The sequence below is a fragment of the Crocodylus siamensis genome, chromosome 7 (genome assembly GCF_052110815.1).
Source record: "Crocodylus siamensis isolate JL-2025a chromosome 7, ASM5211081v1, whole genome shotgun sequence".
In the NCBI taxonomy this organism is placed as follows: domain Eukaryota; kingdom Metazoa; phylum Chordata; order Crocodylia; family Crocodylidae; genus Crocodylus; species Crocodylus siamensis.
The window spans coordinates 21,395,493-21,416,827 of record NC_143401.1 but is presented as its reverse complement, the minus strand read 5'-3'; the positions used below and the strand labels follow the sequence as shown (position 1 = coordinate 21,416,827).

Sequence of the window (21,335 nt, the reverse complement as noted above, 5' to 3'; positions counted from 1 at the left end):
AAGCAGAGATCCAACATCCAATCCACAAAGGGTCCCAAAGACTTGCTGTGGCTTCAGATAACTGTTCAGTCCTAAATATGATTCACATTTACACTTCCCTAATGCTGACAGTTATTGGTTCGCAATAACAATTAACTAACTTGTTTTTTAAAATCCATCTAAATACCTAACTTTCTAAAAATTACAGTGTCTCTCTTCATTCTTCTTATAAATTAATGCGTAATATATGTGAGCACTATTTGATAATATTGACCGTTATTTGACAATATTTGATGAGTCAATTGACAAGGTATTTTTTGACCAGTCAGATTCCCAACCCTAAGTAAAACTAATTCTCCTACCCCTTGATGCCTGTGCAGTTACTCTGGCCAATTTATACAGATGGATTGGAACCAAGACCCAATGCACCCAGCTCCAGAGCTGCAGTGGGCAGCATCCAAAGAGCAGATGCTCTGCACCAAAAGGACCAAAGTGTACAGTCAACACCCCACCCCCCCAGCAAGAATCTTTGGTATGGAAGGTACATACTGATAGAGGCCATTATCAATCTACAGGGCACCTTTATCCTAAACATAAGACCCCATTAATGCCCCAAATCCTATGATCTCTCTAGAAGACAGTCTCCTAAAACTATTAAAAAAAACCCCTCTGCTTTCTTTCCTCTGATGAACACAGCAAAACTAGCATTATTCCTCTGCTAGTATTTTCTACTGATGCCAGCAACATTGTTATGCAGGAGGGAATGATTCTTATAGTAAGAGCCAGGACCAAAGAGTAGGAGAAAAGTAAATGACAGCACCATCTAACCAGGCACTCACCTGAGCATGTTCCTCCCTGTAGAGCTTTGGAAGCAACCTCACCATGACACAGACAGCACCTGGGTGCACAATTGCACAGTTTCCCCCTTCCAATCTGCAGGAAATAGACAACATCACTATAACAGCATCATTGACAAAGATATGCAAGGTTGGTTAATATTATAGCAGACAACAGCATTATGCTCTGCCTGATTTTGCCAGATTCAGTGTTAGCAACAAAACTAATGGACCAGCAACCTGGAACCATCATAGACAGACTTGGAGCAACAAAGCCAAGGGATGATTGACTAGAAGTACTGGAAACTACAATTCAAGCTCTAATCTGACCTTGTGTATGATGAAAGTATGGCTGCAGAGACATGAAATGGCACTTTGAAAACATGCTCTAACTTGAAAAATTTGCATCATAAACAGTAAACAGTAAAAAGTCCCTAATGCACCAGCCCAAACCAGATATTACGTTCTCTGTTACCCTGATGTCCCAAGGGACCATCTTGTTCTCAAAAGGTACTCAAGTCCACCTAGCTCTTAGAACTCACCCCCAGTTGAAAGGCACCAGCAGGAAAAAGACCTAGTCTTGATAAATCAGTATCTCTCCCCCTCTCCCACCCTTCCCTGAACATCAAACCAAATCAGAACCTCCCCAGAGCATTACACGGTTGGGTTACCTGTTTTTCTGCACAAATTTTTCACTTTTAGCATACAGCCCTACATATTTAGGCACCAGGTGGAATTGCATCGTCAACGTATCACAGAAAAATCATCTCATGACATCCTACTGGCAAGATGGACACATGCCTGAGAGAAAATTTCATGAGAGCTGCTTTCTTGTTTAATTTCTAAGCCAAAACTTTGCAGGGAGGGCATTCAGGAGTACCCAAACCTCTGGCTGCATCTCCGAACTAAATCTATAACCTTCCTACTAGAGCAGTGATTCTCAGTCAGAGAGCCACAAGATCTTTTCAAGGGTTCCCCACCACCGTGGTCACCATGTGGACCTGCCCTTCATGCCTCTGTTTCTGGAAGATGTTGTGCAAGGGACCCATTAGGACAGGATGGGACTCACTGCTGCAGCCTGGACTGAAGACAGGTCAGACAAGACCCTGATTATTGCCAAGTATAGGGAAAAACTGAAAGCAGACGGATGCTTGAAATTATCTCCAGGCTTGTCCCGGGACTTTCACAATCTCAAGAGTATTTCAAGTATAATAACTAAGATAGTGTAGCAGGCTTCACCTGTGTAGCTGGCTCACAGTTCCCTGTGCAGGGAAATACAAGACACTACAAAAATAGTGCCTTACTCCAGAGCCTGGGGGTGGATCACAGCCACTGAAATTAGACCCTGTATAGCAATGGTGGGAGTGTTCACTTGATCATTTGGGACAGGGGTTGGCAACCTATAATCCTTGAACCAGATCACACGTACAGAAGTGAAGCTTCAGCAGCATTTAGCGGTGGCGGCTTCAGCTGCATTTGCTTTCCCATCCATGTTTGCTAGCTGCAAGTGCTTCTCCCTGTGATGCCACAGGGAAAAGCAACATCAGTGTGTGGGTCCTAGCATTAGTCTACCTATGACCTGAACTAGGTCAAGTTCAGTTCACAGCCTAAAACGGCTGATGAACACTGATCTGGGGAAGTAGAAAATAGGTTTATTGTTGAATAAATATATTGTGGTTTTTCCCATTATTTTAAACAGTGATACTTCATGCTGATTTCTTAAGTGTGTGTATACATATACAGCCGATACGGTATTTTTATTATCTATGATTTTTATGCACTTTACTAATAAAAACACTTTTTAAAATGTGGTGCCACTACATTCAGAAGTTATGGAGGGGTGGCTTGAGTCCAAAAAGGTTGAAAACCACTGTTCTCCAGATGTGGGCTGTCCAGCAGCATCAGACATGCCATTCTTCTCATATAAAACCCAGAGAGAAAACTTCAGACAAGGTCTGGCAGCACTAATGGGATGTAAAAAATAAAACAGCAAGCACCAATCTACTGTATAAAACAGAAGAATAAATAACAAAATAGTCATAAAAAGCCTTTATAGAGAAATTGAAAGAGAGCAATGTCTATAAATAAACACCTGTTAAGTCATTTCCAGAACCCCTTGCTCATATATCAGTGCAAAGTAACTAACATGTGGCACACTGCCCCACTGTGACAGATGAATATTACTGCACCCTCAAGGCAAATATTGCTTTATTAAACAGTACTTGCAAAAAAAAAAAAAATCACTTGTTTGCTACTCCTTATGTTTATATAGTCAAATTCAGCATCAGTGTAAATGGCTACTATTCCACTGACATCCATGAAGCCGTGACAGCTTATCCCACAGAATAATAAGCATCTATAATTTTTTTAAATTTCTATATGTAACATGCAGCTTAAGGAGCACTTATTTACCTTCTATGTGTCCTACATCAGGCTCTGCCTGAATGCTTGAGGGAGATTGTCCCAACAGGGACAGCATACTTGTAGTTTGTATTACCCCCGGCAAAGGGATGCACAATTGTCCCAGTAGGGACGCCATATTTGTAGTTTAGTATGATCTCCAACAAGGGGATGCAAGATTCAAAAAGCAGTTCGGAAGCCCAGGAAAATTCCAGCCCAGGGATTGGCTGGGCAGTGTAGAAATTTTCTAACAAGATCATAGATAATACTGTAGAAATCAACTACAAAGCAAGACTCAGCATTTCACGAACACAGCCTGATAAGACTCTGGAATGACTAAACCTTAGTCGTCTTAAAGTCTGAAGCAATCAAGGATTAGTTAGCATTTCAAAAACAAGCACGTAGCCAAAAACCAGTCTGAACCAATTAAGGGTCTCTCAAACTGACCTGATATCTTGTTTTCTTTCACAGTGGAAAATTCCCACCTGCGCGTGCATCTTGTCTGTAAACTATAAAACGCCTTTAACAGTTGTATTCGGGGCCTCTGAGTTCGCTCAGGGTGCCCAGCATGCTGAATAAATTTTGAGACAGACAGCGGCTCTGTGTCTTTGGGAATAGCTCCGCAAGGGGTCACAAACTCCCCAACAGCAGCTCCCCTTAAAACTACAGTGTCTTCCCACTCCTGGGGTGCAGAGAGGTGTGCACAGTATAAGAAGGGCTGAGAAGAGCCTGGAGCGTGGTCACACCCCATGGTTGCCTGTTGAACACCTCATGGGTGGGCCAGAGGCCAGCGGCGCGCCTAAAGGATCAAGCAAGAGAGAGCAGTCCCCTAGATTGAGCAAGTGAAGTTCTTAAGTGAGCTAAACAAACTCTTTAGGGTGAGGACGAGAGTGGGACAGCTATTCCCTGCTGGGCTTGGAGGCTTGGGGGTTGGTAAGAAGGTGATAAACCCCCTGTGTGAGTGGTTATGGAAAGGACTGTGGCAGGACTGGGACAGCTTGGCAGAAAGAGTGGCCAGCTACGGAAAACCCCAGGACGCCTGTGTGGGTTCAGACTCAAGAAGGCACAACCTGAGGGGAAGACTCAGTGTGCCCAAGTGCCTTAAGAGAAAGTGAGCCCAGAGGTGCTGCCAGGTCTGCTACCGCCAGCTTGCTCTCCCGCTGCGTGTTTAACTGTATAAATAACTCTGCGAGCTTGGAGAGGCCATGCCCAGGCAGAGAAGAGTGCATGGAGATGTGTGGAAGAGAATTTGTATTTTGCAGGAGTCTGGAATGGAAACAGTTGCTGCAAATCATGAGACGCCTGGGCCTGTGTGGATACCCCAAGGCAGGTGGAGCCCGCAAGCATGTGATGAGAGGAGTGAGGGACTGCTACTCCCCCCATTCATTAGGCATAAGTCGGGGTAATTGGTTATTGGTTGTGAATAATTAATTAGGGATTTAATATAATGAGTATCTAACATGGTGCCTAAGTTATTAGCTATGTATTAATTGATTTGATCATTCTTTTAGTGTAAACAATTGCCCATGGCCGCGGTTAGCACCGTGCGCCATGAGCTGTATATACAAGATGAGGAGGCATGCTGCAAAAACCTCTGAGTAAAATCCTGGCCTATCAACATCTCTGGCAAAATTACCACAGAAATTAACAGTATCAGGAGCCATACCAGGCAGCCTTGCTTGTGCTTAATGGACAACTGAGGTGCAGCAGGCTAGCCACTCCTAATTTTTTGAGGGAGAAGCAGCAACACAACACAATGGTCTGCAAGTTGTTCAGCACCCTCGCTTACAAGTGCCAGCTTCCTTTGATTTAAGACAGTCTGGTCCCGACTTAGTAATGCTTGACCCCTGGCTCACTGGCTTCCTTCTGGACTGTCCTCTGGCTGCAAGACTCCAGTTCCAATCTTGGGATCTTACCATTGGGTCTGACAGTCTATGTGCTAATAAAATAACAAAAGGGAGGCGAGTTATATTCTGTATTTTCTGTTCCTTGGCTATGCTCCTTGGACAAATCATCTTCTATAGTGGAAGTTATAATTTAGAGACACTGCCATACTTAGATTGGAGAAGTTGGGAACTTGGAGATCATTCCTCAGTTAGGTTAGTTAGAGATGCACAAAGGGTCTGCAGAGGTTGTCTACCACTTCACACTTCAAGTTTATTTTTTAGTTCTCATTCATTGTATGCCTGTATTTACTGAACCCAATGATGACTACACCTTCAACATAAGTTCACTCAAATCAAGGGAACTAATTATACGAGAGAGGAACTTGGCTTCTCATTCTGGAATATTAAGTCATGATATATGTCACCAAAACTACACACACCGACTCTTAAATTTGGTTTCTTAAAGCCCCATTTCCTAGAGCCCTGTGATAATCTGAACATTTCAACTTTTATTTAAGGGGGTGGGGAAGAGAAGTTGCTTGTAACCCTCGTTACTACTGAGAAAAGCTAGAAAATGTGTTGGATGCTCAAACAGGAGAAGGCAAATCAAAAGACCTAAAACATCATTTTTAAAAACTGATATATTTAAGGCACTCTCATAATTCTGAGATAATTCTTATTTACAATTTTTGAGTGCCTGTCCACATGCCTGCCTGGTGTTATAATGAAGAACAGGATACAAAAAAAGCCCCACCCAAAGTCTCTGTTCCTCCTGGAACTACCTCAGCTTTTTCTGTAGGGTTGGAATACAGCTCCCCCTCTTCCAGAATCCCCAGCAGGCCCCATGGCCCGCCGTCCGCATGACCTTGCAGTTAGGGTTGCCCTGGAGTCTCCAGGAATTAGAAATAAATCTCTAGGATATTGCTGAGAGTCCTTCAGGAGACAAATGATAGGGCATTCATTAAAATAAATATTAAATGTTGAATCTGATGTATACAGTAATCCAGTGGGTTTTTAAAATGTAATGGTAATGTGCATTTGCCTTCTTGACGTAAAGTCTACACACTGTAATGCGTAACTGATATATGCAAACACGCAGGCACAATCGCATTGTGTCATGGGTACACTGGCATTCTAGAAACCTCCCAGAGCAAATTCAAACAGAGTTGGCAACCCTACTTTCACTAGGGCATATCTTACTGCCTGGCACAATCCAGCAAGCTCCCTAACACTGGTCTTCACTCACTTCTTCTGGGCTCTGAAGTAGGCCTCAAGGTCATTCCCTGCTCACAGAGCTCAGGTGTTATCAGGCTGTTGATCCCAAATCCAATCAATGTGGGCTGCTACTTAAAAATAAGACAGAGGAGCCTACAGGGATGATGCGTGATGCCCCAGTAAATCTGAAGAACTATTATCACTGTAAATCTGTGCCACAGCAGCTGTAGCAGCCCTTCCACAGCAGGGGAGAGCCTACCTCCCAAAGAGGAATCAGCCTCACTTAACACACAGCTTGCAGAAAACTATTTTCTCTAATCACAGGAACACAAGGAGAAGAGAACCAGTCTGTCACATGAAGAGCACTAGATATTTGCACTAGAGCCATAAACCACACTCAAGAAGGCAGGGCTGTGCTTCAGATGGGAACAAAGGACCCATAACTGGTGCCCTGCACCACGTACAGTAACTGGGAGGGCAACACACAAGAGACTGCTACCACATCAAAAAAGTAGCATTTTACATCCTCTGGGTACCAAAGTGACTGCATGAATCATCAGACCCTAAGACTAAAATCAAGTGAAGAGGAAGTCCCTTAAAAAGGCAAAGATAAGTATTCACCTCTCTGCTAAGATGCCTCACAGGCCTCTGTCATCTATTGCACTTTGGTTTCTACTTTAGAACTGCATGGCCAAGGAACGCTCTGGGAGAAGCATCCTCTCTTGAGAGGAAGTGTGACTGGAGAAAAGCCACTAAGAGGTAGCTGTGCTAGATGGAAAGCTACAGGTTCTCAGGAAGGCTGGCTCTGTGAACTAAACGATGTTTTTATTTTCAGAAAATGCAGCACTCAGAACGGTTGTCACTTTCAAGTCCGGCAACTCTAGCAGCATAATAATGGCCCTGCAAGCTTCCCTGCCCTCTTGGTATTCCTCAGTGCTTCTGAGGTCCAGCTCCCTCCTCTGCTGATGCCTCAGCTCAATATGGCTCCTTTTTGTGTCTACATGTTCAGAAACTTAGCATAGAGAACACTGGTGAAAAGTTGATTGTGCTTAGACCACAGTTCCCCTTATAGGCAGTACCATAGATGGGATCAAGGGTAGACTGAGAGAGCAAGGGGGAGATCTAGATAGGTTGCAGTGGCATGGCTGCACTCCCCTTTTGGACTGGACCATGCCAGGAAAGTTTTGGGGACTTTTTTAAAGTAGCTACAGCAGATAAGAATCCCTCCTCCCTTCCCCTTTCCTCCTGCCACTGCTACTTTCCCTGCTGTCCTGAGGGTGGAGGAAGTTTCAGAGCTGCTCCTGCCTGCTCCAGTCAGGCTACGTGGGTGCTGGGATCAGCTGGGACAGAGACAGCAGCAGCAATGGGAGCGTTCCCACTCCGAGCCTGATCTGGTGGGACCAGGAAGAGTGGGGTAACACACCTCTCCACCCATCACTGTTGCCACTGTCCTATCAAATTCCCAGCTGAACCCAGCCCCTGCTCAGTGTGGCAGTAGTGGGAAAAAACAGATGTGGACTTTGCCCCTAGGACAGCAGGGAAAGCAGCAGGTGGCGGGGAGCAGCGGGGGCATGGCTGTGACCACAGAGCAGAAGTGGGGAAAATCTTGCCTGCTTTCAAGACTTTAAAAATTACCAAAAGGCTCCCCACACTTGGTCTGCCCACACCAGTGGGTGGGGGGTGGGAGGAGAGCCTGGTAGTGGTAGGTGCAGCCACTCCTGCAGCTCGGGTTGCTGCTCCTGCCCCCCCCCCCCGCCCCCTTTGCCAAATCTTGGATGGATTTGCCCCTGGCCACACCCCTCAGATTTCTCAAACCTAATAATCTGAGACACTCCTTCTAATCCAACCTTTACTTAGAAGAAATTAACTACAGACGAGTAGGAGAAGGTAAACCCTTCCATCTCTGGTGTGTTGGAGCTCAAGCCTGTCCACTGTCCTGTCATCCAGGTGTAGCTATTGAATCATACCTCCTTTAGTACAGGAGATACACCAAAGAAACCCAGACCTGATTTTTTAAAAATCTGTGGAACCATCCAGACAGTTCTTTACCTCTGACCACAGCCCAGTCCTTCTCACTTCCATACATGTAATCATGTCTGCTTCCTCTTTAATTCTCTTGAATTTAAGTTGTTCATATAGGGCATTTATAGTAATTGTTAGTGATGTATTACTTATTTAGATTGCTTCAAGGTGTCACTTTGTTCCACTGCAGGGATCAAACTTGATTTGGGTGGTTTTAAGCTGATGCTAAACTAATTTTTAAATTCTTATAATTTATAACCGTTCCTTGGTATTTGATCAGAGTACTTACTTGATATTTACAAAATTCACACATCCTACATTCCAGACTTCAAAAGATAAACTGAAAGCCCTGCATAGACACTCATCCCACTATTGAGTTCTACAAAGACACCTGCAACAACATTTGCAATCATTTGCCTTTTATAAAGTGGAAGTTAGGAAGTAAGTTCCTCATTCTGCCATAGACTCGCTGTGTGTTATACTGCAAGACATGTCACATCTGTGCCTCAGTTTACTGCAACCCTCCCTGTAAAATGCAGATAATATTACTAGCAGCTAGCTACCCAGTGGCTTTGCAAAGCTTCATTCACCCAGCATGTAAAATGCAACAGCATCCTCCATTAAAGAGCTGAAAAACTTGCAAAAAAGCCCAAGTAGTGCTGCTTCTGTAAGTGTTGGTCTTTTTATAATAAAGAACAACAATGAAGACCTACCTTTCTTCAGAGTCTGCCCATGGCCTGTAGTCAGAAGCAGCTAATTTGTTGTCCAGCTGTTTGAAGCTGCCACTCCAAACTTCTTGTTGCACATGCTGTCCCTCCAAGGTGTCTGCTGGTGGCTCTTCCACACCTAACTTTATATCCATAAAGCAACTTTCCAGGTGCAGGGTACCTTTAACCATATGGTCAAGGAAACTCAGAATCTGTACGCAGCTCTTCAGCCATGTTGGGAAAGACTCTGATGAGCAGAAGGCTGCATTCAAGAACTCCATAAATGTCCTTGTCTTCTCCAGGCTTATGGAGATTTGTTTCCCCTCCTGAGTCCAAAAGCAACCAAGCAATCCAAGATCCTCTGTCATCTTCTCAAAGAAACCATTCCTCTGGAAGAACCTGCTGTTCACAGGGTCCAAGTGCAGAGCAGCTGCTATTCCCTTCAGCGTGTAGAAAATAAGCTCCAGGATCTGGCTGCGTCCAAGTGTAGCCCACAGTCCAGAGGGTGGATCCTGTAATGCACCTTCCATGTCTGCGAGAAGGGACAGGAGCCCATTGAATCCACTGCAGGTTCTGAAAGCTGAACGGCTCTTGGGGTTCTCCAGTATCCTCAGGAGAGACTGCAGAACCAAAAAGAAGGAAGGCCGAGTAAGATTTATAATGCAGTGTTATGCACGGTACCCAGTGGGGGCTATGGAACAATATTTTTAATGAAAACTTTAACCTTTGAGCAAAAAGTTGGGAGGATGTGGAACTGGCATTTTTGGGAAAAAAAACCTTCTTGCTTTTGAAAACTTACACAGACCACAAGGAATTTGAGACGGTGTCAAAAGTAGTCTACACAGTCAAGAAACAGATGTTGCTGAATGTAGTGATTTAGCTGTGCTGCAGTGTGTCACTTGGTGGTGCAGGACAAAGGGTGATGTGATCTCCCTGCTCTCCCAGGGGTCCTGTGCTCAGCCAGTGCCACAAGGTTAGCTGAGCAGGGTAACACTTTTTCCTGTTGCCCAAAACCCATGGCACAGGTCTAGGGCAGCAGGGAAAGCAGGGTTTCCCCCTGTCCAGCCAGCACTGTGGGGCTGGCTGAGCAATGAAGCACTTTTCCCCCTGCCCCAGATCCAAAGTGCAGGTCCGGGGCAGTGAAGAAAGCAGGGTTTTCTAACCCTGATTTTTCTGTCATGTGAGTCAATAAAGGGTAGGGACATCTATTTGCTCTACATCTGTGTTGCTTTAAAAATGTTTAAGGTGGCACAAGCAAGAAATCACACAACAAACTATTTCCACCCTATGGCAACTCTCAGAGGATGCTAACAGGGATCAAACCAGGAAAGCGAAGTTCCAGCCCTAGCCATGGTACCTCTCTATTGTGACAGAGGCCAGGCTTTAAAGTAGGGATAAACAATTGCCAGGAAAAGGGAGGTTTCGTGCTCCTCTCAGGAAACCCTAGGCAACCATTTAAATTGACCATAAGTCCTGTCCATCCAATTTCACCTGTGTTCTTCTTTAAAAGACATAGTGCCCCTGGCCCTATGCAGCTACAAGGAGCCTCCCCTCTTATACAGGTGGCAAGGAATGATAAAGAGAGGCCCTTTTCTGTCCCAGGATGCTTCTCTCCCTCACCAGCTTTTGAAACAGCAGCCAGAGTACATCTTCTTTGTGAGGCAGGAAGGCTTAATCCAACTGCCCACCTTTTCCTGCTGCAGATACTCCATTTGGCCTGATCACTGAGAGAAAGTGGATTTGGGGTTATCATCAGGAAGGGGTATATGAGGCACTTTGCACCTCTCAGAACTATTACTTCATGCAGTCTGCAGACCCAGGCAGAAGTCATACGCTGGCTACAATCTGTTCATCTATATAAGAATTTTTCTGCAAGCAGGAGGCCTAGAAACTTACTTTTGCCTAAAAAATGAAAACTGAGATTTCTGTGTAATCACCTAACTCCAGGAACTAGGGCCATAGGCAGAGTCCTACCATGCATAAACCTGAAACCAAGCCATGTGCATATGAGAGGCCATACTGGACCACACGCACAAGAGGAGCGGTATTGGACCACACTGGACAACATGGCCTAGAGAATACTGCATATAACAGGCTCCCTCAGAAGTAAATCAGTTGTAATGGTTTGCTGTCTGACAGGAACTAGTCTAATTAACATTTATAACAGTGCACTGGAAGAAAAACAATACAGGTCTGATCCAAAGTCCAGTGAAGTCATTAGGAATATTTTGATGGGCTTTTGAGTGATACTCAGCTATATGTATCAGTATTAAGTGTACATGGAAATCTATCCCAACCTTTGGACTGTTTCAGTACTTTAAATCTGGTTCTTATCTCACTTATACAGGGTAAATCTAGCAAAGTGAATGGGCCATTATAAAAATCAGTAAGGGAGAACAAACACCAGCATATTTGCCTCTAATACTTGCATAATTTTTCAATATTATGCAATTTATTAAATGCAAATAACAGTCTAAATGGGCAGTGGAAAAGCCTTCTGAATTTAGTTTTGTCTTCTGATTCTCTCAAGAGGCTAATCTCATGTTGGCCAAAAGTAGTACAGAAAAGCTTCTCAAATCAAATGAGAGGTTTAATTCCAAATCCGCTGAAGAGGAACATTTCTATCATAAATATCTTGCTATAATGGGATCTATTACTATGAGAAAGGTTTGCCAGAACTGTAGGAGGGGGGACTCTATTACTGTCATTCAATTTTGCATGATAATGTATCAAACCAGGCAGAGCCTCTGAACAGGGAGTAAATTTAATAAGTCAGAGTTGAAGTTATCAGGATGGCTTTGACACATTTCAGGAAAGGTCAGCAGTAACCACATTTCCTCCAGCTCTAACTCAGTTACAATTAAATTGCCTATGAGTTAGTATTCCTCTGCCTTGAATATATAAAACTGATGTCTGCTGGAAATCCTTAACTCAGTTATGGATAACAGAATTTATTTCACATTCCATTATTTGTTATTCCTCATAATTGGCCACGTGCCATGCTGGAATACTGTACTGCTAATCACATTTGGGCTCAGAGTTTAACAGCTAAATATATATTAGCAAATCAATCTGAATTTGCGTATAACACAATCACAGTCCCAATGGGGGCAGATAATAAATTCATTTGCTTATATTATGTTTTAACATTGTTATCATTTGTCAGAATTAGGCACCAAAGCCATATTTGTTTTTATATTAGTTCAGAAGCTGCTATCAACTTCCCCATAAACTGAAGCGAAGTTTTATTTTTCAGGTCAGAACAATCATCGTTGTTCTTTGGTTTATCAGATTTTTTTTTAAATGACCACAGTAACTACAATGAAGATATCAAGTACTTCAAATCTGGCCTGGTAACTGGTGTGAAATGCAACCCCAAACGAATGTTCATGCCACTGTAGTTCTCTAGTTTGCCATCCAAGGGCTGTTCCAGAGCAAAACAGAGACAACCCTTCCATTGACTTGGATCAGTTTCAGATCAACACCTCTTTGAATTCTTTAGGGAGTATATACCAGTCCCTTTCCAACCTTCAAATATTAATTTCTCTGCTTCTCTCCGGGTTTTGTTATATACTGCACTTAGCACATGCTAACTGCACTTAATGCTAGAGTCTGAGGCCATGTCCAGATGAGCACAGCCATTTGTTTCCCTGGGGACAAGCAGCAATGGCATGCCTTGTGCTGCTGCTACTTGTTCCCAGGGAATGCCCATGCCACACGTGCTCCCCCAGGTGGGATAGGGGAGGCTGGAGTCAACAACTGTGTTGGCCCTAGAAGCCTCACCTGGGGACCTTGGGGAGCTGCAGCCATGGTACTTGTGTAGCTGGGAGCCTGGCTGGCAGCTGGAGCATGGATCTGACAGGCCAGGCTCCAGTTTTGGGCAGCACACCCTGTCCACCATCCTGCTTTAAGGCAAAAAACCCCTTGCACGGCAAGGAAGCACGTGGCAAATGCCTGCATGTACAGGGTGTGGCACCAAAGACAGGTCTGCAGTGCCATATACCACATATCCATACTCATTGGGATGCAGCTTAAGTGTCCAAGCAGTAAAGCCCACGCTAAGTGCCTTCATAGCATAAAAAGTTGGGCCTTTTCTGGTGAGGAGCACCTCCAGATATTACCTAACCCCTGTTGAGCTAATGTCCAACAGCACCAACCCAGCATGGTGGGGGGAGCCTGACAAAGCTGTTTGTTGGGCTCCCTGCCTACTTACTGCATGGGAGCCTTGCAGTAGCAAAGCTATGGTGCACTGGGGGGTTCAGACCCTGACAAACAGCTGTTCGTTAGGCCTCCGCCACAACACCACAGCCTTGCTGGGTCACAGCTCCCGTGTGCTGCCAGTGCCACTCCTAGCTCCCACACTGTACAAAAGCCAGTTCAAGGTTCTGGTGTGATTCTAGGGCTGAAATCAGAAAATCAGCTGATTTTTGGTCTCAGCTCTGGGATCATCTCGGAGCCAGTTCAAGACTCTGATGTGGTCCTGTGATCTATATTTAGACCCCAGTAAGCATTAACTTGTGACTTCACAGAAAACTTTTTAAGTCATATTAATCCTTTTTCTGATCTAAATATAAACACATACTAAGTGTAATGTGTAACTAAGTCCTAAACATTCTCCTACAGCAGGGGTGGGCAAAATGTAGCCTGCGGGCCAGATGTGGCCCACCAGACCATTCTATCCAGCCTGTGGGGCCCCTAAAAAATTTAGAAAATTAGAATTTATCTGCCTCTGGCTGGCTGCTTGTCATGAGGCCCTTGATTGCTTGCCAAAACTCGGTAAGCAGCCCTCCGCCCAAAATAATTGCCCACCCCTGTCCTACAGCATTGCAAGTGGAATCAGAATAAACCACCACGGCAACATTGCCTCAACAGTACCAAATCAGAATAAAGCCATTTGTTTCACACCTACCCTCACCATACAGCTAGCGCACCCCTTCTACTTCTCACATGCTCACCTCTACCCACCATCCTTTTCTTCCAGATTTATGCTTTCTTCTTTCTCTATGCCTCTTTTCTCTCCCTGCCATATCTCTGCACCATAGTACTGTATATACAATTGCATCATATTATTGTAGCACCAAATTTTATTTTCTAAAGCAGGGCTATCCAAGTTCTGAGTGGCTGGGCGCTTCATGCCATGTGGCCTCACCCAATCACCATCCCCCTGCTACACAAGCTGTACAGTCTCTCTGGGATCTCCCATCGCCCTTTCCACCCACACTCAATGCAAGAAGTAGAAGCCGGAGGAGGGAGGGGAAGCCTGGAAAAGTCCCTGGCCACAGAAGGAGTGGCCCCTAAGCAGGAGGCTGTTGGCTGCAAGTTAGCCCCTCACAGGCCATGAGTTGGACAGCCCTCTAAATTCTGCAAAACATCATGGAGTTGCTGCTGACATTCTGGCAATTAAAGATTAAAATATGCAGTGACCAACATCGAAACAACCTTAACTTTGCCCCTCCGTTTGACTTCACTTTTCTAAGTAAGAAAAATCAATACTGCCACTTTAGAGAACAGGTTATGTGAAACAGGAAGTAATGTTAATCACCTTAAGCAGATCCAGTTTCAGGTTCAGTTCCCCTTGTGTGGAAGAGCACAGGGCCCCAATAATTATGCTCATGTATTCTTCAGTGTTGATGACTGACAGCTGCTCCAAAATGCTGAGGGTATCACTTCGGTAGCACTCATCATCCAAAAATATCTTGATGTATGGTACCATACCATAATCTTTCAAAACAACTAGGGACCAACCATATACCGCTCATTAGTTCAAGTAGTATAATTAAACACTCACATGGTGTTTAATTATAACATAGTTTTCAGTACAGATTTACAAAGTTGGGTGCATAATGCATCTGTAAATACACACAGAAGAGAAGAAGGGGGAAAAACACTGGGGTGGGGGAGAGCTATTTAAGCTGAAGGACTATGGCAATTTGAGAAAGTTTCTAATTCTTAGAGCAATGGAATTTTGGACTAGCCTCCAAATTGGAGCAGTGTGGAAAGAAACCTAACTGGCTGTAAGATGGAACTTGACTGAAACGGAATATATGACATGGGAGGAGGGTGTTGGACCTAATGATCCAGAAGACCCTTTCCAGATCTCCATCTGCATACACCTAGCTTATGAGTGCAAGTATCTGTTGTGCATGTATGAACCATCATGTGTCTGAACATGCAGATATCTAACGTGAAACACTGTAGAAAACAGTCCAGATGGGAGTGGGGGGATTGCACCATAATAAAACTATAAACACTGCTTTATTTTCCCCGGTATACCGTTAAGGCATTATATTATATTATATAAAATATTTTTGTTAGAATTTAGTCTTTTGGGATGTCCCAGTAAATCACAAACAGAACAAAACTAAGAATTATTGGAGGAAAAAAGTTCATTTTAAAGATGCATATACCTTTCAAATATTTCCTTCTGGGCTTCTAGGAAACAGAGCACTGGATTTGGACTCAGGAGATTGGGTTCTATTCCTGGCTGTGGCACAGATCAGCTACATGTCCTTAAGCAAGTCCCCCATTCTGTGCTTCTCTTTACCTTCCTACCCTTCATCTGTTTTGTCCGTTTAGAGTGAGCCATTAATGGCAAGGCCTATTTCTCTATTTTGAAGTAGCTTTCATAGGGGAGTCCTTATCTTGACTGGGACCTCTAACAAAATGTAAAGAAATAATAATTGTGTCTGGATTACTAAGTCAAACTGAAAAAAAAGAAAAAGTGACAGCCCTCAGACTGAGTCCATGAACAGACATTACATTTGTGCTGGAAGAAAGCTCTTTCTCCTAGCACTAAAAGGAGAGAGTACAGTGGATCAAGAGATTTCTTGTGAAAGAGAACTGGCTCTTCTGCAAGATTGAAGCAGATACACAAGAGGAATCTCTCCCTCCTCCTGATCTAAATTGAATGGTTATATGCTTCTCAGTGTAGAGGACACTTAGTATCCCACAGTCCTTTGCTCTCTCTCCTTCCCTGCAAGGGAGATTGAAGGAAGGAGAGCACTGGTTCCCCCAGTCCACCCAAAGGCAAGCTGTTAGGGAGTCCTGTGGGAATCCTGCCCTGAAAAATTCACCCACCTCCAGCCACCTTGCTTGGGGGCAGGTGGGGGGGGGCATTCTCCTGCAACCAGAACCCTCCACCCTCTTCCCACTACAGCAAAATGCTCCTGCCTTTCTCCCACTGCTCTGGGCTGACTCAAGGCAGCACAGGAAGAGGCAGTGGCAAGCCTTGTGGAGCTTTGCCACTGTGGCAGAATGTCCCCACTGCCCTAAGCTGGAAAAATGCCATCCATTTCCCAGTGCTCTGAGCTGGGGGGGGGAGGGTGGGCATCCCTCCTGGGGCTGGAACCTTTCCAAGGCTGTCTGTGGTAGTTGCTGCTTTTCAATTGTGCCAGGTGACAATCTGTTCCCTTCCCAGGCAGGTGAAGGGGCAGGCTGTCAATTAATGGGCTCCCCTAAGAACAGGGGTGGCTCAAAGAGCATCTCTCTAATACTCCCTGGCTGAAGAGCTCACCTGTGAAGGTCTACAGACAGGGGACTGGCACGCATGTACTCTCCAGCTCCTGGGATGTTTTTCTACCGTTAAGGATTTCAGAGAAATTCTTACCAGTAGAAATGAATGCTTGTCCATGGCTTGAGAAGGGAGTTTCTATTTTAGCCTGAGGTATTATGGAGTTACTTTCCATTGCTGCTTTGATGCATCAGCAATCAGGCACTGTTGGAATCCAGAAGCCATAGCAGATGGACAAGTGGTCTCAAGCAAGATGGTCATTTATACACCTCTAGTTCTCCACTTCAGTTAATGGATGAAGCATGCAGAAATTGGGAAAATACTGATGCTTATTATGCTGTAGCAGAGCTACTTGCTATTAAGTACCCCAGAGGTGAAGCTTGAGTAGTCAAAACTTCTTCACTTACCAGCATTCCTTACAGATCCCACAACTAGGGCAGACACCATCTTCAGCATCACACAGGTTAGCTCTTTCTCAATGCCTTGTTCAGGACTGGGTGCTTGGGTTCCAGCTGTGTATCAATAAGGACAGACATTTTCCATGAGACACCTGGCTATTGGTAACCAGAGCTTTGCAAAGCAGATAGAGAACACAGTTTTTCAGCAAATACCTATTCCTCAAATGCTGTTCACAGCCTATGTCAGAAACCTAGAGTTATTGTTAAAATACAGCATGAGAATGATAATCTAGTGGTAAAGAACTAATGGGATATCTGGGAAACCTGGGTTCAACTGCTGCTTAGCCAGTCTTCCTGTGTGACATTGGACAAGTCACCTAGAGCCAAATCCTATTTCACCATTATGGATCTAAGTGGCACATATATAGCCATAAGAGCAATTTTTGACATTTATGCAGAGTTTGTATTTGCGTAGCTATGCTCACCCTGAACTTCCCCTCTGAGCAGACTGTACTCTATCTTCATGGGCTTCTACACAAGTATACATGTGACACCACATGAGTCTCCCAAACTTCAGTTGCAGAAAACCCACAACTCAGTGCTACTGAAAGAAGAAGTACCTGCTTTCCTCAGTATCTTAGCTTGCTTCCTCAGCTGAGCCAGCAGCAGACCCAAAAGCCCTGAGTCCCTGAATATGTCAGTGAAGAGCAAATCCCTCTTGGTAATGCTACAAAGGCACCGCAGAGCAGCTAAGGTGCATAACGGCACAAGGTTTTCTTTTATCAAACACTGAACTTTCTTCAGAATTTCATGGGGGATGTAGGACAGTTCTAGGACCACGGACTCCACCAGCTCAAAGAACTGGATCTGAACCAAATCAGTCTTGAGGTGGATGATATCAACAAACTGGGAAATGGGCTGTAGTGTCCATTCCAGAAGGAAAAAGTTCATTAAATCCCAGGTCCATATTGTTTTCATAGCTGATAAAATTCTTTTACAGAGGTTTTGCTTGTTGGTTTTCTGGAAGATGGATTGCAACACCTGAAAAGCCTGTAGGTTTTTCACTGTCAGTCCTGTGAAACAAAATCAAGCTAGATCATTTTAACAGCAAACAGATACTTATTTGTAGCACTGAGGCATATCAAGGAGCAGAAATAGAAGCCATGGGTACAGAAACGCACTCAGCATACACTGCATCATTGGAGGAATGTAGGGGGAAAAGAGAGGTATTCAGTGGGTCCTCCACTTCCCCACCTACCTCTGGCTCCATGCCTTCCCCTATGAGGGCTTAAGAACTACAGCAGTACAACATCTCCTGACCTATGTCAGCTTGGGGGAGGAAAACTCCAGGGAGAAATTCCAAGAGCAGGAGAAAGTAAAGTTAGAGGAAAAGGCATGGGAGCAGCCTCTGAATACCGCAACAAAAACCATCAGACACCGATGATATCACTGGAAGGTAGGATTCTGACTGGCTGCTTGCCCCTGGCTCCTCTCCTCCCTGCCTCCTCATTACAGCCTTCTTCTTCCCAGTATTTGTTCCTCCTTCCTCTTCATATCTGCTCTGTTCCCCTCTCCATTTACCTTCTCTAGTCCCTCCTTCTTCCCAGGTCTCTCTGATTTAGCTAACCCATTCCCAACCAAAAGGCCACCCCCAAAAAAATAAATAAAAACAAAAAAGCAGTGACATGAACACAGTGTTGTCAAACCATTTGCTCTGCCACTCCCCAAGCTTTTTGTCCATCTTGTTCCTTTACATTGTCAGGGCTTTGGTGCAGGGGCCATTTACTATTTTGTGACTATACAGCACTTAGTACAATGGGCTCCCGTTCTCAGTCGATCTGTTGCCACTAAAATCATTATAGCTGAAAATTTGTTAAGGAAAAATTACCCTTGAGGAAAAAATGGCCTTCCTAAGGCCAGAGGAAAGGTACTGTGATACCCAAAAGCTTGCCTATGTCTATCCTAACCAGGCAGTTGGTTGAATAAAAGATATCACCCACAAACATTTTTGCCTCTTGTATATTTCCAGGACCTTCACAGTAACAACATCACCTCTTTACTGTGATTTTTTATGAAGACATTTCATGGGGAGGGGAAAAAAAACTGTGAGAAAATAAGTTGGAACATTTTTGTAACATTGTTCCTATTGGACAATCAAATTTATTGGCTGTGTTACATGTAAAGCATGACTTCTTTAATATTACCTGACTTGTGTATTTAAATCCCCCACATTCACAATGCATGAAAATAGATGCTAACTCATATAGGGTCACAGGATCATGGGAAAATTGGACTGAAAAAGATCTCATGAGGTCATCTAATCCCACCCCCTGCTCAGGGAAGGAAGCAGCTCTGACTAAATTATTCCAGTCAAGTGTCTATCTAATCCGCTCTTGAAAATTCCCAGGGATGGAGACTCCACAACTTCTCGTGGTAGCCTGTTCCAATGCTTAACCATCCTCATAGTCATAAAATTCTTCCTAATCTCCAGCTAAAATTTCTCTGCTGCAGTTTGCGGCCACTGCTGCTAGTCCTGCTCTCTATAGCCACAGAGAAAATCTTGCTTCCCAGGCCTCTAATCATTTTTGTCACTCTCAACAGAACTCTTTCCAAGCTGTCCAAACCTTCCTTGAAGTTTGGGGCCAAAAAATGGCACAGTATACCAGGTAAGGCCTCACCAATGCCAAATAGAGTGGAAAAATTACTTCCCTTGATTTGTGATACTCTTCTTAGTACAGCCCAGAATTCTGTTGCCTTCTCTTCAGTACTGCAATCTAGTCAATGATTGCCTGTCTGTATTTGTCCAGGAAGTTATTTCATCCCAAGTACAAGAGTTTCACTTGTCCTTGTCAAATTTCATCTGCTTGATTTTGTTCCACTTCTCCACTTTATCCAGGGCATTCTGGATCCTAGCCCTACCTTCCAGAGAGTCTGCAACTACACCCAACTTGGTGTCACCACAAATTTGCTAAGCATGAACTCAGGGAGAAGTTAGAGAGGATCCAGATGCACGTAACAAAAATAAGAAAGGGTTTGTGAAGGTTAGTTTACAAAAAAGGCACTTAAGAGGGGACATTATAGCAGTCTTCAAATGTCTTCAGAGCTGCCATAAAACGGGAGAATACCTTTTCTTTGTTGCTGCAGACAGCAGACTCTGGACCACTGACTTAAAGTTGCAGCAAAGTAAGTTTAGACTCAAGATCAGAGATTGCCTAGGAAAGCTGTGAAATCTCCATCATTGGAGGTGTTCAAGAAAAGGTTAGATAAGCATTGATCAGGAGTAGTTATGCCTATGTTATACCACGAGTATTTCCCATGCTTTTAGGCTTTGCTTGTTGCCACATGAGGACAGGAAGAGGTTGGCGGGGGGGAGGGTTTGCCTTCCTCAGAAGCATTGGGTGGTGGCTGCAGCCAAGGCTGGGGAGTTTGACTAGGGTGCGCCAGTGCTCCTTCTGGAACTAAAACCCAGGGGTTCCTGGCTAGATGGTTTGCCCCTCCATTCAAGTCAGTCCAATCACCACATTTGGGCTCAGGAAGGAATTTTACCCCATGCTTAGACTGATATTAACTATGGGGGAGTTTGCCTTCCTCTGGAGCATCTCTTGGGCATATTTTAACAACTTTTGCAGCAGCAGGACACTGGCCACCATGGTTCCCCTGTTTTACCTGTGGCAGGTTAGGGTGCTATGCCTTGCGGTTGTATGACAGGGCTGCCTGTGTAGTTTTAGTAGTAGGTTAGACAAGGATTAATATGGAATGGTTTGGACAGGGATGATCCTGCCTCAGGCAGAGGGTTGAATTAGATGACCTTTAGAGGTCCCTTCCTACCCTACATTTCTATGATTCTATGATTTAATCCAATCATCCAAATCATTAATAAAGATGTTAAACAATACCAGACCAAGGACAGGCCCCTGGGGAACCCCCTTGATATGCCCTCCCAACTAGATGTATCTACATCCCTTTGTCATACACACATAAAGTACAATGATTCTTTATTTCCTAAGCTATACACACACTGCTGTATGTAAATATATATACTATACCAGATGACTGTCTCTGTTCCAAATCAAAGTGTGCTAACTGAGGGTGAGCAATATTGCCAGAAACTTTCAGTTCAGTTTTCCCACAAACTGTGAGGCAAGTCATTATGTCCAGCACCTCTTCCAGATAGAGCTGTCCTTCATCATGGGGTAAATCCTCACACCTAGAAAAAAGACTGAAGGACTTAGTCATATGCTTGTGGCACCGCAACACATGTTCCTTGCATTACCATGATGCATAGCACAGCCAATATTGAGTTTCCCTCTCCTAGCTTACTTTGTTTTCTGTTCAACTCTTTGACTTAATTACCCTGCAACCAGTCTAATGGCCTAACCAGC

General features: G+C 44.3%; 1 protein-coding gene across 1 annotated transcript in view; it reads right to left on the bottom strand.

The window, feature by feature from the left end:
- Positions 1–21,335, bottom strand: part of WDFY4 (WDFY family member 4) — a 291,265-nt gene that overhangs the window by 238,517 nt on the left and 31,413 nt on the right. The window contains exons 7-12 of the mRNA XM_090058037.1: positions 21,000–21,160; positions 17,559–18,026; positions 16,963–17,055; positions 14,588–14,778; positions 9,052–9,665; positions 819–912 (exon numbers count right to left, since the gene is read on the bottom strand). Of these exons, the coding sequence (XP_089914163.1) occupies positions 819–912; positions 9,052–9,665; positions 14,588–14,778; positions 16,963–17,055; positions 17,559–18,026; positions 21,000–21,160 (1,621 nt within the window). The remainder of the gene's footprint in view (positions 1–818; positions 913–9,051; positions 9,666–14,587; positions 14,779–16,962; positions 17,056–17,558; positions 18,027–20,999; positions 21,161–21,335) is intronic.